This window comes from Lethenteron reissneri, chromosome 27, assembly GCF_015708825.2.
Source record: "Lethenteron reissneri isolate LAM-NWPU_2019-01 chromosome 27, ASM1570882v1, whole genome shotgun sequence".
NCBI classification, from domain to species: domain Eukaryota; kingdom Metazoa; phylum Chordata; class Hyperoartia; order Petromyzontiformes; family Petromyzontidae; genus Lethenteron; species Lethenteron reissneri.
Window position 1 is genome coordinate 988,883 of NC_083805.1, and position 19,257 is coordinate 1,008,139.

A 19,257-nucleotide genomic window follows, 5' to 3' on the forward strand; every position below is an offset into this window, starting at 1 on the left:
TGAACGTGGAGTGAACGCACGGCGTGAACGCACGGCGTGAACGTGGAGTGAACGCGTAGGGAACTCGCAGCATTATCGCAGTGCACGGAGTGAACGCATGGAGTGAACGCACGGAGTGAACGCACGGAGTTAACGTGGAGTGAATGCAATGCACGGCGACGACTGAACGGCGCTCACGAGCGGCGTGTCCCGCGATCGCTTCTCCTCCACGGCAGGGCTTCACTCCTCCTCGCTTCCCGACGGACGCCGCACCAACCGGCTCGGTAATCAGGAGCCGTTAAGCTCTCTGCTAATGAGCGATCGTGAGACGCAGGGGGGGGACGGTGAGGGGGAGGGGTGCGATTGCACCGGACGCAGAGGCGGTAGCGCCGCCGGTTCCCAGCGATTCAGGCCTCGCACAGAGGGCTGTCAATCTGGTGTTCAGGCCTCTGCACGACCGGGAAGCGGCTTCAACCTCGGCGAGACTGGCTTGGGAGGAAGGTCACCCGCAAAGCTGGGAAAAGACGCCACCGATTGCCAAAACGCCGCAGGGCTAAGGGGCTCATTGTGCCGGGAGAGAGGACACGTGCGTCTGTTGGTGTCTGCCGGCGCCTCCCGGCGCTGGGCCCCGACGGCCGCGACGCCGCTTCACGCGTGGCATCGGCTCGGCTGGGGGTCTCCCCGATCGCCTGCGATGCCGATCGATCACGATCGGGGCAGCCCGTGGACGGGATTCCGGGTCGTGCCGCCCGTCGTTCGGTTAGGACGTCCGACGGTTCGCTCCACGTGCCGGAAGCTTCTTCAGCAAATAAATAAAGCTGAACTCATTTCGATTTCTTAACGAGCTCCCTGGAACGCCGAGCGAAATGTCGGACGCGGTGCCGAACGGAACGCGCGGCACGAACGGCGGACGCGTCGTTGAGTTGCGGAGCGTGAGAGCGGAGCCCCGTGGAGCCGCGATCAATATTCAAGGCCCACGCGGGACCCACTCAGTCCTGCCGAGCCTCCCGCGCCCTGCATTAGCGCGGCTCCGACAGCCGTGAAAGCGGCCGTGTTTGATTCCTCCGCAGTGACCTCCGGTGCTCTCCTGGGCGCGTTTATTACGCGCGTCGCGCCGAGCGGCAGCGATCAGCCGGCTCGGTAATTGTCTCGCAAATAAATATCGAGCGGCGGCGGTGTCCCCGTGGACGCCGCGAGCCTCCGGTCCCCGCCGGTGTACGTGCCGGCCCTCACGTACGTGCCGGCCCTCACGTACGTGCCGGCCCTCACGGCCGACCGGGAGGGCAGAGGCGCTCGCCGCGTGGCCCCGAGCAGCTTGGCCCTCGAGGAGGAACCGGGAGAATGTGACGAGAAAATAAAAACGCTAACGGTCGTTTCCATGTCGTTTGATTATTTGGGATTTCATTGCACCTTCGTTGTGGATCGCTGTGGATCGCCGCGAGACAAAGAATCCTTTCGGAGCGTCGCCCCGTGCGCTAGTTCGAGGTCCGTGGAAGGTGACGTCGCAGAACTGCTTCCAAGATCCGTGACCTTTACGGTTCACGCGGTAGGGGGCACCGCGTCCGACCTTCAGGGAGACCACGCGGCCTCGCACCACCACACCCTCGATGGGGAGGGGAGGCAGTGGAGACGCAGTGGTTCCCGTACCGCGCGACGAGACCGGCGATCAGAGTCCGATTTCCAGCCACGGCCAACAACAGCGGTACTGTCGCCCTCCCCTTCGCTAACCCGTGCAAACCGGCACGGGGAAGTATGGTCAAAGAACCCCCCCCATCTTGCGACTGCATGGGCTGGCCTCCACCCACCAGGACGTGGATGGGCACTCATCCAGCAGTGGATCGACAAAGGGTGTTGCGGGAGGTGCGCGTATTCGCGCGCGTTAACGGACACCGCGGCTTCGAGCGCGATGACGGTGCAGATTTGGGCCGCGTGCCGCCCATGGCGCTGGACGGGAAACCGAAGAAGATTTATTACAAAATAAAATTAAAACAAAATTAACGCGCCGACGGCCGGACGCTCCAAACCCCCACGGGGCGCGCACGGCGTCAGATCGCGAAGCCTCGGGCGCCCCGGAGTAATCGCGACATCGACCAATAGCGAGCGCCCTTCCAATCTCGGCGATTCCTCATCGTCATCATCGTCGTTGTCAGCCATGAAAAATCCACTGCTGAATGAAGCCAATCCAGAACGCCACCATGTATTCATTCTGGACTTATCATAACCCTCATTATCATAAATTGCCACGAGTGAGAACTCGGAAGAGGGTTGGGGGGGTGACACTCAGAGTGGGGGGGGGGGGGGGGCACAGCACCACCATTTACTGGCCGCAACCTCGCCGCCCCACGCCTGGGAATCCCTGGTCGTGAGATCTCGAGGCACCGATCACCAGCCTCAAACCCGAGATCCGATGGGATTTGTGCTGCAATGAGGGTGCTGTGATCATCACAGGCCTTAATTTCACACAAATTACTTGAGGAAACATATTCTGGAGCTCAGCTCAGCACAATTATTTTCTGGCTAATATTTGACCAGAAGAACAAAGAACGGTGGGGGGCTGAGCGTTCATCAGCAGTGGCTCAGCCCCCTTAAAAGCCCCTTAAAGCCCCGAGTGCCAACGCTTCAGGGTCTTCCGCACACACGCACGTGGATGCACGGACGAGCCCGCGCCATCCACGCGCGCTTTTAGAGAAATTGGTTCCAGGAATTCTCCTTCTTGACGGAAAACGAGAAACGAGCAGAGCGGCGCTCGGAGCCATGTGGAGCCACGCGGAGCCACGCGGAGCCACGCGGAGCCACGCGGAGCCATTGATCGGCGTCGCCCGAGCCGCCCCCCAGGCAGGCAGGTGGCAAATGGGAGGCGATTTCTCCTCGGCGAGAGGGCGCTCCCCCGAGGTTCGGCATTTTTGCCTCCGGCCTCATCAGCCGTCGGACGCACTCAGCTCTACGAAAGGTCAGAGGTTAACGGAGGCCGGGGCTCTGCACGGTTTTCCATTTCGCAGACGGCGAAAAGCGCGTGTCAACCAGACGGCTGCAGATATAATATTTATATTATATTTATCACCATCAGCTTCAGTGGCTATGGTCGATCCACGACCGGCCTCCCCCCAAGCCGTCTCAATCTCTCGTGACCCTGCGGTGAAATAATTCAACCGGCACGTGCACTCGAGCCGTTCCCGTCGCTCCATCTCGCGGGTCGTGCACTCGAATCGGCGACGAGTGAACGCGACGAGGGCGACGAGTGAACGCGACGAGGGCAGCACGGTTGACCGTGCCGGGAGGGAGGGGACGCGGAGTTCCTGTCCCCGTCCGCCAGTGCCTCCCAGCGCCGGCCCAATCTGCCCGTCTGGTGGCCCCCCGCTGGTCTCCGATGGCCGCGACGCCGATCGATTCCCATCGCGCGCGCCGCAGGCCCAATATATTTACTCCGACGGATTTGCAGTGTTTGGCACGATGTCCGACGTTCCGCTCCACATCCTGGGAGCTGTTTCAGGAGCAGAACCGGGCTCGTGCCAAGCCCCCCCCCCCCCACTCTCGGGCACAACCGCTTGCCCCACCCCCCCCACCTCGGGAGACCGCGGGACGCTTACCGTCGCCGCAGCGATAATCGCACCGTGCCGCGCCATGCTCCGTGATAATTTAATTGAAACCATCCAAGAGACTTTTCCAGCCCCTTCTCAGAATGGGCAGCAAACAGGAACTGATTTAACCCTTTGCCCACCAGCTTTTACTCGCCATCATCAAGACCCGTCAAAGTTTCCTGCAGAGCTTGGAGAAACTATTGTAGCGTCGACTCAGCTCCTGGCTACTGCTGCTGCCTCCCCCACTTGTCTGGAGTTCCCTAACGATCGTGAGATGCGATTAGTATATTCAACCAAAACATTATGAGAGATTAAACATCATCGCCATTGTACAAACCATTATCAACCCACTGCTGGATGACCACCTGCTCACAATATTGTCAGCCACGGAGGTTGTTTGACCGTACTTCGCCACGCGGCCCAGTGGTTCACATGTCCATCGCCGCTGACGTTAGCCGTGGCCGGATCGCGATTTAACGGAGTCGTTAACCAGCGATCTGATGGCTGACAGCGGGCGACTGTGCCCCACTGCCCCCTGCTCTGCTATGATTCCTGGATATCATTCTCCACCCGTGACTCCCGCTGATGTTTGTCCCACGGGTAAGGCCCGGAATCAGCCTCCTGTCTCTCCGATCGAATCCAATGTTCTTGAGAAACGTCCAACAACTGCGTCCGATTGAGACGATCGAACGCTCTCCCAAAGTCAACAAAAGCGCCACGGTCACCAACTTTGAAGTGAACATAATGAAGGGAAACTAAACGTTTTCTTTTTCTTTTACCAGGCAGGGCCCACTGAGGTAGACAGCTATTTTTCAGAAGCGACCTGGCCACAAATGATAGCTCAGAAAGATGTGGCTTATCACATGGAAATTTATCGCAGCCAAATACTCTGAAAGCGTGTTTCCAAATGTGGAGGGAAAAACTGGTGGACCCGGAGAAAAATCCACGCGACCACAGGCAGAGCATGCAAATTAAAAATGTATCCCAGCACCAGGGTCAGGATTGCACCCACGACCTTGTTCACACCAGGCGAGGTCATTCACACCTCGCCACCGTGGAGCGCTGGAACACGGATTAAACAGCCGGCGCCCGCAACTCAGGTTCTGCTGATGCATCCACGGCAACTGGGAACACGGTTGGCAAATCAGGTGGAGTGGAAGACGCAGCCGGGGGCTGAGCTCTAGAAAATATGTCTCCCTCACTGTCGGGGGTTGGGTGGTGGGTGGGGATGTGGTGGTCCAGAGGGTTGGGTTGTTGGGGGGCGCTGGAATTTATTCCATGAGAAGTTGATCCTCACGGTGGTACCCCGGGGGGCCAAATAACACAAACTGGCCGAGGCAATTGAATATGTTATTTCTGGGACACTATTCTTGTCCAGGGGTGTACTTCACTCCGTGACTGGGGTACCAACCAATCCGTAATCAGTGCTACTCCGCGATGTCGATAACGCAGCAAGGACGATTGCGCTGAAACCATGAACGCTCGCGGCACGCACCGTCGTGGTGCATCATAGTGCACAGCTCGTCGAGATGAGTCGATCGCTGCATCGACGACCATCAACAGACTAAAAATTACTGCATCACGGACATTAAGCGAGAGCCGGGGTGCTATGGTACCCCGGGGTACCGCCATAAGGTCCAGTTAATCCCTGGTTGTACCCAGCAACATGTAGCGTGGCGGGAGGGGTAAAAGATTATCACTATTTAACACGATTTTTGTTCCTGGGTAGTAAGTGTAATTTTCTAATTGCTCATGCCTCAAAAGTATACATAATGGCTAGTACTCCCCACAAACTTTGCTTTTGTGACCAGGACTTGACGTGTTACCATTGTCCTGGTCACAAAAGCTTTGTGGGGAATACTAGCCATTTTCTGTACTTTTGAGGCCATAAGCAATTGGAAAATAACACTTACTACCCAGGAACAAAAACATATTTTTTGTTACACAGTGAATTATTTATATACAACTTTACAAACGTCTAAACTCCTCTACGACAGAAAACGAAAGTCAACACTTCCCCCCCCACCCCAAGTCCCGCCCCCCCCCCCCCCCCCCCACACGTGGTAAGTCACCGCCCAGTGGGGGGCACACGTGCCCCCCAATGATGGATTAACCACTTCAACTTTCTAAGACAGAGATACAGCTAGCAGTGGAGCGAGCCCGGCCGACTCCTACCAGCTCCACCTAGCAGGGGATAGAGCCTGCCCCAACTCAGACCCCCCCCCCCAACCACCTGCTCGGTCTGCTGCGGCGAGACACGCGGAGCGATGCTGCCCCCTGCTGGCCACAGCGCGGTCGCAGCGCTGTCAGAATCAGAATCCTTATTTGTACCGCAGGAGGAATCCGATGAGCTATAAAGCTCTTTCACACAGTGCCGAGACGCGGGCCCCGCCGCCGCCTCCTCCCAGCGCGCAGAAACTCCGAGCTTCAATCCGCCGGCCCAAAGCCCGGGACGAATGCGGCAGCCAACAACAAAAGCGTTTCGCTATCGAGAACTGAAGGCCGAGGAAGCCGAAGCTTCCGCAGACGCCACGGCGGAGCGAGCGGGGGGGGGGGGGGCCTCACCCTGCATCTCGGCGAGGCGGTGGTCCCCGTGGCGCCTGAGCGCGCGGTGCTGCTCCACCTCGTCCTCCAGCTCGTCGAGGCCCTCCCACAGGCGGGCCAGCTCCGCTTCCAGGCCGGCCTTCTCCCCGCGCAGGGCGCCCAGCTCTCCCCGCAGCTTGTCCCTCTCCTGCCCGAGGCCCCGCTCCTCTTCGCGGGGCGGGCTGCGCGCCACGGCGGCGGCGGCGGCGCTCAGCTCCCCGCGCAGGCCGTCGTTCTCCCGTCGCAGCTCCTCGACGGTCCGGGCGGCCGCCTCGTCGCGCCGGAGCCTCTGCTGCTGCAGCGCGGCCACGCGCTCTTCCAGCGCGGCCTTGTCCAGCCGCAGGGCCTCGGCCGCCCGGCTCAGCTCCTGCTCGCGTCGCTCCGCCTCGCCCTGCAGACGCGTCCCGGCGGCGCTCAGCTCCTTCTCCAGGCCGTCCTTGTCGAGCCGCAGGCTCTCGACGGCCCGGCTCAGCTCGGCCTGGCGGGCCCGGGCTTCGGCGGCGGCCCGGAGCCCCCGCTCCAGATCCGCTCGCCCCTGCCGGAGCTCGGCACCGGCTCGGGCCAGCTCGGCCGCGTGGTCCGCGGCCTCCTCGGCGAGCCGCGCGCGGGCGCCGCTCAGCTCGGCCCGCAGGGCCTCCTTCTCCTCGCGCAGGGCCCCTGCCTCTCGGGCCAGCTCGGCCTCGCGCAGCTGGGCCTGGCCGTGGAGCTGCGAGCGGCTCGAGGCGAGCTCCCTCTCCGCGCCCTCCTTCTCGCTCCTCAGCTTGTCCACCGCGAGGCCGAGTTGGCTCTCGTGGCGCGCGGCCTCGCTGCGGAGCTGCTGCCTCGCCACTTCCAGCTCTCCCTGCAGCTCCTCCCTCTCCCGTCCCAACTTCTCAACCTCCTGCCTCAGCTGCTGCTCGCGCTGCTGAGCCTCGGCCTGCAGCTGCGACCTCGACGAGCCCAGCTGCTTCTCCAGCTCCTCCTTCTCCCGTCCCAACCTCTCCACCTCCTGTCTCAGCTCCTCCTCAAGGTGCCGAACCCTGACCTGGAGCTGCGACCTCGCCGCTTCGAGCTCCTTCTGCAGCTCCTCCTTCTCCCGTCCCAACCTCTCCACCTCCAACCTCAGCTGCTGCTCGCGTTGTTGAGACTTCGCCTGCAGCTGGGACTTCGACGAGGTCAACTTTTTCTCCAGCTCTTGCTTCTCTGACCTCAGTTTCTCCATCTCCCGCGTCAGCTCCTCCTCACGAAGTTGAGCTGTGCCCTCAAGCTGTGACTTTGTTGAGCTCAACATTTTCTCCTGCCCCTCCTTCTCCAGCCTCAGCATTTCAATCTCCCGGCTCAGCCGCTCCTCGCGATGCTGGAGCTGCTGCCTCGCCGCTCCCAGCTCCGTCTGCAGTTCCTCGTTCTCCCGTCCCAACCTCTCCACCTCCTGCCTCAGCTGCTGCTCGCGCTGCTGAGACTCGGCCTGCAGCTGCGACCTCGACGAGGCCTGCTGCTTCTCCAGCAGCTCCTCCTTCTCCCGTCCCAACCTCTCAATCTCCCGGTGCAGCTGCTGCTCGCGCCGCTGGTCCTCGCCGCGGAGCTGCGACCGCGTTGAGACGAGCTCCTCCTGCAGCCGCGCGGCCTCGCTTTGGCGCTCCTGTAGCGCGTCGCTCAGCTCCTCCACCCTCCGCTCCATCTCCAGCTGCTGCGTCTCCCGTTGCGCTTGGAGCTGCGGGGAGGCGGAGGAGAAACGCAAAAAATCGGTTCGAGTGAAAAAATCTCCAAAATGTTACCGCTGCGATGCTGTTAGCGACATTAACTTTGTCAGAACCGCCGCAGAACACGTTGGCATCGGCCCGTGTAAGAGAACGGCACGTGGAAGACGACGTTACAGAGGTACTTCATAGCTCCTGTGACTTCCAACCTCTCGCTCGCCCGGCGACAGAGCCGTCTGTCGCATGCCAATCAAACCGCAACAAGTTGAGACAACAGAGTTGGCATCAGCTGAATTCAGCAAAAATACATTGAATGATAAGTTAGTTTTTTTTGTGTGCAGTCATTGGGTGTGACTGGGCTTAGACCATCAACCCGCTGCACTTGAGGACCCGGTTAAACCACGGGCAGCTGAGCCATAGCCACCTCGATTAAAGGAAACTTGAACAGAACGCATTGGAGCATTCATGGAGTCGCTGGACTGTACTTCCAGGGCACCTGGTATCGAGCCAGTCCCCGAGCTCCACTCATCTCAATCCCCTCGAGCTACCGCCAGGTCAATCCCCTAGGCCACTGGAATAACTCCGCACCACAAACCGAGTTAATATCGTGAGAAAGCTGCCACGGTCATAACTGTGGCGAGCACAGGTGAGCAAAGGTGAGCAGAGGTGGGCACAGGTGAGTACAGGTGGGCACAGGTGGGCACGGCGGGGATAGGTGAGCACAGGTAAACCCAGGTGAGCACAGGTGAGGTAATCTCTTTGATTTACCGCCCCTCACTACACAAGGTGACCACGGGTGTTGGCGCACTGTATGGGGCTGTGGTCCACTGTACGGACCGGCCGGACTGGTGGGGCCGGGTCAGTCCCCCCCCCCCCCCACAGGGGGTCCCCTCGAGGGGTGAGTGCATGCCGGTCATTCCTGCATCTCACAGCTGGGACGCCGCCCATCACCACGTCATCACGTGTCCTGTCATATCGCCCATCATCACATCATCCCATCACCACGTCATCATGTGTCCTGTCATAACGCCCATCATCACATCATCCCATCACCACGTCATCACACGTCCTGTCATATCACCCATCATCCCATCATCCCATCACCACGTCATCACGTGTCCCGTCATATCGCCCATCATCACATCATCCCATCACCACGTCATCATGTGTCCTGTCATAACGCCCATCATCACATCATCCCATCACCACGTCATCACGTGTCCCGTCATATCGCCCATCATCACATCATCCCATCACCACGTCATCACGTGTCCTGTCATATCGCCCATCATCACATCATCCCATCACCACGTCACCACACGTCCTGTCATATCACCCATCATCCCATCATCCCATCACAACGTCATCACGTGTCCTGTCATATCGCCCATCATCACATCATCCCATCATCACATCACAGCTCACACCCCAGTGTGTGATGATGATGATCACGATGACGACGATGTCGATGGTGGTGAACTACATCATGCCATCTAACACGAGCGGACAGAGCAACGGTGCCCAACGTTTCGGCACCGGCACCACCGCCAGCTCTCACACACGTTTCACGTGCCACCGCACGCCAATAGGGCTACATCCCTCCAATAAAACTCCGCGAGCGCTGTTGAGTGTCGGTTAAACGGCCATAAAAAAACTACAACCTCGCTTCTTATTGACCATCACGTGACTTGTGCAATAGACCACAGTGGTGGGAACCACTCGTCGGGACCGTCCTGACTCGAGCGGCCGATGTAAAACGTGACGATGTAAAACGTAACGATGTAAAACGTGACGATGTAAAACGTGACGATGTAAAACGTGACGATGTAAAACGTGACGATGTAAAACGTGACGATGTCCTTGTGAAAGGATACCGAAGCTAAGCGATGCACGTTATGAAGACGTTCTAAAGGCCTGCTAGATATGTGGGTGACTGATGCACAGGCTAATGATGTTATCGCATTGATAGCCGAGGGATGTAAGTTTGAGTTATGTTCTCGAAGGGCTTGAGAGAATAAGTGATGTAAATTAGAATAACGTTGTAAATTATAATAAAATTATAATCACATTGTAGATTACGACCATGTTATGGAAGGGCTCGAGAGGCCCAAGCGATGTAAATTATCCGGAAGTTCCCGGAGCTTTCCAGGACACGCGAAGCGGATCTCATGGACCGTGTCGCGTGCGTGGCACACGAACACGGCAGTGTCACGTGACGCACACGTGCACTTGTGGCACACGGCACGGTGGTGTCGGGCGGTGCCCAAATCTGCCGGCAGTTCGGGGTGAGGACTCTAAACTCCACTTTCCTCCGCAGCGCATCTCTGGATAGACACCGCTCCGTCTCGCGCCAGGATCGCCGCTCCGCCACAGCGTCAGGATCGCCGCTCCGCGACAGCGTCAGGATCGCCGCTCCGCGACAGCGTCAGGATCGCCGCTCCGCGACAGCGTCATCGCCTGGACGTCGACTGGGAATCGCCGATCCCCAAGCAGCGGCCGCACACAACGAGAGGCTGCGTTGCGCCGCAGCCTCAACGGTGAAAAGTCTGAAACGCGCGGTCGACGGCGGCCGGAGCACGGCACCGTGAGTGACCGCGGGACGGCGGTGGTGGCGGTGGCGGTGGTGGTGCGGTGGGGTGATTGTTTTCTCGGCACAATGGGGGACCGACGTTGACTTTGCGCGCCCACTAATTGTGGGCGCGCCACTCGAGTCACCGCGACGGCATTCCTCCTCGCCGGGCGCGCCGCGGCGCAGCCTCCACACGGGTCGTCGGGGGCGCGGGGGGGGGGGGGGGCGGATTGCGCACCCCCAGTAATTGGTTCCACATTCCCATGGCAGGGGTAAGTCTATCTATAGGATGACCACTATTGACTTCTCCACAAAGTGGTACTCGTATTATCGACCCTGGAAGGATGATGGACTGAGTCAACCCCCAATCAGGAGTTGAACTCGCAACCCGCTGAGCCGTGTGGCCGGATCGGCTCGAAGACACCGGCACAGCCATGGACGGGGCGGGGGGGGGGGTAAAGGACAGCGCCGCCGCTCCGTACCTGCGCCATCGCCTCCCGCAGGCGGCCGACCTCGGCGCGACCTCTCTTCACGTCGCCGTCCTCCTCGTCGCCGTCGTTAGCGCCACTCGGCACCGCTCTCGCCTCCCGCGCCTCCTCCGTCTGCGTGTGGGCGCTGCGGAGCGCCGGCGCCCCGTCCGGGGTGGCGCTCCTCTCCCGGCCCGGCCGGCCGCCCTTCAGCAGCTGCCTCGGCGCCGGCGTGGGCAGGGGGCCCTCCCGTCCCGCGCCGCGACCTTCTCCCGGCGTCCGGCTTCCCCGGGCGGCGGCGAGGTCGGAGCGCTCGCGCCGGGAGAGCGCGGCCACCGTGGCGCGAGCCTCCCGGCACTCCTGCTCCGCCGCCAGCAGCGACTCGCTCAGCTGCGTCTGGATCTCCAGCAGCTGCTCCAGCTCCACGCCCGCCAGCACTCCCGAGCCGGGCGACTGGCACAGCAGCCTGGGGCGGCGGCAGGCACGCGCACACGGACAAAGAGCCCCTGTGTAGCCTCAACAGACTGTCGGGGCAAGTGCTGCCGGAGAGTAGAACCTACGAAGGCCGGCACGGCACACGAGGGGGTGGGTGGCCGGCACCACGCCTGACCGCCTTTGTCTCCCCAGTCGCGATGTTTGCACACCGCACCAGGTAATTATTAACCTAGGGCAGTAATGTTCGGAGGAGGGGGCACTTTTGCCGAAAAAAGTCATCATCAGTGTGAGGGCTAAAACCATTGGGGGTTTGACAGCAGCACGATGACAGTGATGATGATGATGCTGGGGTGGTGTTTTCACTCTTTGTGCATTGTCAGGGGCCGCGCGTCAGGGGCCGCACTAAAGGCCACTAGGGGCCGCCAGTGGCCCGTGGGGCCTTGCAATTAAGAACGCCGCCCTAGGGGAAGGCCAGAATCGGTTCAGATAATCGTCACGGGTGTTGGCCGTGATCGGGAATCAACTCGGGTCCTTGGGGTTCGCAACGCAGCACGCTAACCGCTGCGCCACCAATCCCCTCCCCCGCACACGCTCAGCCACGCCGCATCAGCTGGCAGCAGGCGGCACCGCAAGCGAGGGGGGGGACACGCGGGCGTGACCGCTCCGTGGCGCGGCCTCGCACGCCGCACGCCGCTCTCCAATGTGGAAACTACAGCTCCATGGGCAGGAAACAAAAACATTTCCACGGAGATTGAACAAATATCCCCACTCCCTGCGGACTGCGCTGCGGATACCAACTCGCTGCACACACGCAGTGACACACACAGTGACACACTCAAGGACACACACACAGAGCTGCGCACACACACAGAGCCGCGCACACACACAGAGCCGCGCACACACACGGACAAACACCCGCACCTCCGATTAGCACGGTTCAACGTAAAGAAAAAGACCGCCCGTGTAGCCTGAACAGACTGTTGGGGCAAGTGCTGTCAGCGAGCACCTATGAAGGCCGGCACAGCACACGAGGGGAGTGGGGTGGCCAGCACACACACACAGTGACACACGCACACGCAGGAATGACAGTGGCAGGCACGGCTACCGCACCACTCCGCATGGCTGCGCAAGAACGCGTGAGCAGATCGCGCAAATTCCTGCGCTATCAGCGCCAGTGACAGCCTCACCGCGCCGCCTCCACGCCGCCTATGGGGGTGGGGGGGACACCCCCCCCCCACCCCCACAGCGTGCGCTGTGGGGCGTTGCCTCGTCACGGCGTGTGCCGTAGCGGGGGGCGCGGCTCGTGCACGTCTGTGTGTGGGGGGGGGGGGCTGCCTTACGCGCTGCTGCCGCTGTCCGTGCGCGCCCCCCGCGAGGCCGCATCGTCCCCGGGGCCCCCCAACGGCGACCTCGCGTCGGCGCGACGTCGTCCCCCGGGTCGCTCCCGGGCCGAGCCGGCCCACGGCACCGCCGCCCCTCCCCCTCCTCTCCTGGGCGTCACGTCGCTGGCGCTGCTCCTCGCGCTGACCGAGTCGAGGCTCTCGGCGGGGTGGGGGGACCCCGGGAACCCCCCCCAGGTCTCGTCTGACCGCTCCTCCTCCTCCTCGTCCTCCTCCTCCCCGTGCTCTCCCGGCCAGGGCCCGCCGGCCGCGCCGGCGCGGTCCAGCAGGCGGCGCAGGCGCGCGTTCTCCCGCGCCAGGCGCGCCACGCGCTCTCCCTGCTGGCACAGCGCGCTGACCAGCGCCGCCCGCTCCACGCACAGGCGCTCCTTCTCCTGCCGAAGCATCGACGTCGTCGTCGTCATAATCATCGGCAACGTCATAATCGCCGTCATCAACATCCGTCAAAATCATCATTATAACCAACATCAGCATCATCTTCATCTTCATTCCACTTGTTTAAACAGGAGAGTCTCACTCAGGGTCTCCCCCTACACAGCAGGCTTCTGAAGACTATATCTCGAAGCAATTTGAAATTATTTCGCACCGTACGTAGCCAACCGTGCTAATAGGAGTTTTAATATTATTTTATTTTAAAGAATGGCATGTGCAAAATAATGCACAACTTCTGATTGTTATGTGGAGGGAGGAATATGAAGAGGGCATGTGTCTGCTTCTGATGGGTGGTGATGGGTGGTGATGATGGGTGGTGGTGATGGGTGGTGTTGATGGTGGTGACGGTGGGTAGTGACTGTGGGTGGTGACGGTGGGTGATGCGTGGAGATGGGAGGAAGGGGGAGACAGGGAGAGCGATAAGGAGAGATGGAGAGGAGACGGAGAGAGTGGGACACGGAGACACAGTGAGAGAGGACAGACAGAAAAGAGAGAGATGGAGCAGGAAAGAGATGTAGAGGGAGAAAGAGGGGCAGAGAGGGAGGAGGAGGGACATCTAAAGAGGAGAGAGAAGGGACGGGGGGACAACAGGGAGAGAGCGACGGGGAATGGAGAAGGGAAAAGGGAGGCAGAGAGGCAGACATGGAGAGAGGCCATGGTGATAGATGGACAGAGAGAGGGGGGAGGGCACAGGGAGGGAGAGAGAACAGTGAGAGACAGTGAGCAGAGGGAAGGAGTGTAGGGACGTGTGAAGGGAGAACAGGAAGAGAGTGCATGATTGTGCACGGCCGCAGCAATGCCAGATCCGCTGCGCTGTGGTCGTGCCGCCGCGCCGCGCCCCCGGAGGAGACTCCCACCCGGCTCACCTGGCTCACCCGGCTCACCTGGCTCAGCTGCCGGAGCTCCTCCTCGCGCTCCGCCCGCGCCGCCAGGGCGGCCGCGGCGCCGCCGCCGGGCGCGCCCCCTCGCTCGGCCGTGCCGATGGACCTCCCGACGGCGCTCCAGAGCGAGTCGTCCGGGGCCGCCGGGTCGGGGCCGGCGAAAGAGGGCGCCTTGCGGCACGGCCTCACGTCGCCCACGCTCACGCTGCGCAGACTCTCCATGGAGCTGCTGTCGGTGCTGTGCGGCGCTCCGCCGCCCGGCTCCGTCTCCTGCAGGCGGCGCCGCAGCGTCCGGTTCTCCGCGTCGACGCGCCGCAGCTCCAGCTGCAGCTGCCGCTTCTGCTCGGCGAGCCGAGCGCAGGCCTCCTCCTTGTCCCGCACCTTCTGCGCGAACGCGGCCTCCAGGGCCTCCACCCTCTCGTCGCCGCCGTCTTCGTCGTCGCTCCCGTCGTCATCGCCGCGACTCCACGACCCGTCGCTGCCCCGCGTCCTCCTCCTCCGCCGCCGCCGCCCCCCATTCCTCCTCTCGCTGTCCTCTTCCTCCTCCTCCTCGTCCTCTACCTCCTCCTCTTCGTCCATTCGGTCCGCCAACGACCCCGGCTCGTTCCGGCTGCCGGCGCGCCCTATCTTCCCCCCGAAGGCCACGGGGAACTGCTTGGCGCGCGCGTCCTCGAGCGCCGAGCGCAAGTTATCGATCTCGTCGTCCTTGGCGTTGGACACCTCGAGCAGCTCCTTCACCTTCTCCTCCAGCGCCGCCCACTCGGCGATCTGGCTCTCCGAGCGCGACTTGCTCAAGCGGTTCTCGCGCAGGAAGCTGCCGCTGCCGCCGCTGGTGCCGCTGGTGCCGCTGGTGCCGGTGCCGGTGCCGCCGCCGGTCCCGCCGCCCCTCGCGACTACCGCCGCGGCGGTCCCCGCGGCCGGGCGGTGAAAGCGCGCGCGGGTGTGCTTCCCCTCCGCGATTCCTCCGCCGCCACCGCCGCCGCCGCCCTGGGGCGGGCGCTTGAGGATTCCCAGGCGCAGGCGGTCGACCTTGGACCGGGCCGGCCGGGGCGGCGGTGGCGACAGCGACTCCTTGGAGTTGAGAGTCCCGCTGCGCTTGGACACCGGGCTCGGAGCTGTGGACAACACAAGGAAGGAGAATCAAACATGAGCATGGGGTCTGTAGATGGTCTCTACGTGTTGGGCAACCCTTTGGTGTTGTCCACCGGTGACTCCCCCACCCCGAACCCCCCCCCCCCCCCCATTCTCCCCTACCCCTCCCCTCCCAGCCGCAGGTGTCCCCAGCCGTGACCTCCAAACTCTGCAACACCGTCTCTGGGTCTCCGCTCCGTAGCCAAGTTTCGTCTCTCGTTTCTCATCAGCTGCCCTCTTGACGGGTGCGGGCCCATTTCCCCAATTCCTCTCGACTGTTTCAGCTTAAGCAGCAGCAGCCGCAACAATTTCAACCCCCCCCCCCCCCTCCCGGTTCTTCTCCGAAAGTCTTCGTTCCTGAACCGGTGTCTTTGATATTTTTTTACCGGGAAAGTCCCTGCGAGCGACACAACTTGACAGGAGAGTTGTTGTTCACGTTGGATCACATTTTACGTGAGTAGCCGTGCCCCCCCCCCTCCCCCCGCCGCACAGATGGACGCACAGCGGACGCGGGAAGAACGTAGGAGACATCCCCAGCGGCGCCTCGCCTCCTCCTCCGCCAAAGCAGCAGCCGATAAGATTGCCTCGAGCATCCCGTGAGAATTCGGCAGTGGCGAGTACAAGCACGCATTCCCGCATCCATCTGTGTGGCGACGCGGTCTCACAGCTCTCAGTCGTGGACGAACACTGCAGCGCGTTTCACGATGTTTTTTAAATATATAGTCGAATATTTTTTATCTGGGTAATTCTTTGGACATGGAACATGCAATGATTTGAAGCTTTCGTGACTGCAGGAATCCATACTCTTTGGTTCTTTCGGTAAAGTCACGTGGATATAAAATAAAATAAATCACCACGTCTCGGGCACAACACAAGTGTCCATCACCACCTGATGACCACCTGATGATGGACGCTTGTGTTGCGCCCGAAACGTAGTGATTCATTTTATTTTATACCTACGTGACTTTACCGACAGAACCAAAGAGCATGGAACATGTCGTTTGCAAGGGCGTCTGGGTGATTCATCCCCGCGGTGCGCTGCGTCTCAGCTGCGTGCGTTGCAGCTGTGCGCACTTCCGGCTGGCAGACGCGTCCACTACGGCCCGGCGCCTCCCCGCACACCTCATTCCGACTCGCATTCCTGCCTGTTGTTCACTAACATACCTCACCGATAAGCGCCACATACACACACACACAAGCATGTGCGTGCCAACTTGCATAGCTATGTGCCAACCAACGTGCATGGCTACGTAACGACACGCCTCGGTAGGGACTCACACAATACCCACTACTCACACCGCTGACGAGCTATTCACACACATATTCACTCATGTACCTATGTACTGACATACCTGAATAGTTACTCACACGCCTACCTACTGACACACCTGAATAACTAATCACACACCTAAATGATGACACACCTGGTTACCTATCTAACCTGCATACCTGCCTGCCCACTGACACACCTGTTCGTATATCTCCACACCTGGCCTGCCTGTCTGTCTGCCCGGGGCGAGTGGTGTCCGTGCTGGAATGAGCCACCTCCACCTCCTCCACCTCCACTCTGCTCACGTGGAGGATTCGCTTCGAGATGCCATTCACGAACTCGCAGCCCCTGCTGCGTCGCTGCGTCGTCTGCGGTGGAGCGGTGGCGCTACGGTTTGCGCGCCACGCTACGAAACACGGCGGACCGAGTTCGATTCCCGCTCACGGACAAAACCACCGACGAATATCCGTACCCGTTTTGGGCCTTCCCATAGGTTGACTCAACCCCAATAAGTTCCAGGTTCGGCGATTAAATATCGGCGCTGGAGAGACAAAGGCGGCACGGCGTGTAGCTGGCCACACCACACCATTCCTGGCGCCCAGGGCGTAAGAGGAGCTCGCCAACAAACTCGCGTTTTACCTGCTGGCTAGAGTTTAAGCCATAACGAAACTAAAACGCGCACACACAGAGGAACACAGAGGAACACAGAGGAACACAGGAACAGAGGAACACACAGGAACACACAGGAACACCCAGGAAGACAGAGGAACACACAGGAGCACACGCTGCTGCATCACGGGGAGAGGGGATGGGAGACCCCCGCGTCTACGCAGCCTGGCGGTCCTCGCTCCGAACCCCTCAGCCCCCCCCCCCCCACCGCACCCACCCCCCGTATGTCGGGCCTCGTGGCCCGCGGGACTAAACCGCGAGGAACGCTGCCACGGTTTCGCGAGAGCCCAGGGCCCCCCACGGGAGACACTTCCCAGAACGGGCTCGACTGGAAATTCCCGAATGCTGCTGGTGGTGATGGTGGTGGTGATGGTGGTGATGGTGGTGGTGATGGTGGTGATGGTGGTGGTGATGGTGGTGGTGGTGATGGTGGTGGTGATGGTGGTGGTGATGGTGGTGGTGGTGGTGTTGATGTTGGTGGTGGTGATGTTGATGTTGAGCCACAGGGAGCGGGTGTGCCTCTAAGCCACACGAGACTCGCCACACTCTCGCCATCTCCTATCAGCAACCGCGATGGTTGATGATGATGATACAGTAATGATGGTGGCAATGATGGTGATGATAGTGGTGGTGATAACGATTGCCGATATCGATGATGATGCTGGTGATGATGATGGTGATGATTGTGCCGTCGTCACGGCATCTCTCGCTCTCCCCACGCTCTCCACTCACGAACCGCGCCTCCGTGGCCACAGACGGCAGCAGCAGCAGCAGCCCGTGCTGTGTACCGAGATGAAGCTGTGCTTTGATAGACGGATCGGTTGTCTGTCTCACCGCGTACAGATAAACATCGTAATCCGCGGGGGCCTGATGATTCTCGTCACTGCGCTACTCGGGGAATCCCAGGACCGATTTAGATCATCGTCATTGATGTTGGTGGCCGTGAGCGGGAATCGAACTCGGGTCGCCGGGCTCACTCAGAAACTCACACACAGAGACACACACAGACAACACTCACACGCACAGGGATACTCGGGACACTTGGGACACACACACATAGGGACACACACACATAGGGTCACACACCCATAGGGTGACACACACATAGGGTGACAGATACACACACATAGGGTGACACACACACCCATAGGGTGACACACACATAGGGTGACACATAAATAGGATCACACACACACATAGGGTGACACACACATAGGGTGACACACACACACATAGGGTCACACACACATAACGTGACAGATACACACAGGGTGACACACCCATAGGGTGACACACACATAGGGTGACACACACACACATAGGGTGACACACACACATAGGGCCACACACACATAGGGTGACACACATAGGGTGACACACACACACCCACCCATAGGGTGACACACACACACACCCACCCATAGGGTGACACACACACCCATAGGTTGACACACACCCATAGGGTGACACACACACACACCCACAGGGTGACACACACACACACAGGGTGACACAAACACAGGGTGACACAAACACAGGGTGACACACACACCCATAGGGTGACACACACACACACCCATAGGGTGATACACACACACATAGGGTGACACACACACACATAGGGTGACACACACATAGGTCACTCGAACTCACCTCGCGCATGGCTCCCGCTGGTCCCCATGGTCCCCCGCGAGCCGCTCAGCAGCAGTACGAGTGGCGGCTACCTCCTCCTCCTGTCGCTCCTCGCACGAGTCGCGCCACCCTCCCCTGCGAGCCAGCAGCCCGGCCTGGCTCCCCGGAGCCACGAGACCATGGCCACCTCACGCGCTCCCTGCCGTGCTCCCTCGCTCGCTCTCTCCGCGACGCGGAACGCGGCTCAGCGGGTTTAGTCTCAAGAGTGACTCCGTGTCTCCTCCTCCCCTTCCTCCTCCACCCTGCACCTCATCTCCGTCCCTCCCATCGTCTCTCGACTTCTCCTCCGTCCAGCCTGCACCTCCTCCCTCCTCCACCATCCCCGACCGAGGCTGTCCCACGCGGTTGTGGCAGGGGACAAATCCAGACCTGGGGGTACGGACCCCCCCCCCCCCCATCGCCAAATTCCACTTCCCTCGCCCCCTTCTCAACCAAGTTCCACAGCCCCCCCCCCTTCACGTGCACGCGCACCTGCTGGTCACGTGACGGGGCGGT

The 19,257-nt window shown here is 60.7% G+C and overlaps 1 protein-coding gene across 2 annotated transcripts in view; it reads right to left on the minus strand.

Moving 5' to 3' along the window:
- The window catches only part of LOC133348280 (cytospin-A-like), a 35,170-nt gene extending 16,167 nt beyond the window's left edge, over nucleotides 1-19,003 (minus strand). For both annotated transcript variants that reach the window (XM_061561009.1, XM_061561008.1), the window contains exons 1-5: nucleotides 18,724-19,003; nucleotides 14,004-15,115; nucleotides 12,628-13,061; nucleotides 10,868-11,318; nucleotides 6,123-7,830 (exon numbers count right to left, since the gene is read on the minus strand). In XM_061561009.1, the coding sequence (XP_061416993.1) occupies nucleotides 6,123-7,830; nucleotides 10,868-11,318; nucleotides 12,628-13,061; nucleotides 14,004-15,115; nucleotides 18,724-18,751 (3,733 nt within the window). In that variant the 5' untranslated portion in view covers nucleotides 18,752-19,003. The remainder of the gene's footprint in view (nucleotides 1-6,122; nucleotides 7,831-10,867; nucleotides 11,319-12,627; nucleotides 13,062-14,003; nucleotides 15,116-18,723) is intronic.
- Nucleotides 19,004-19,257: the final 254 nt, after the last annotated feature.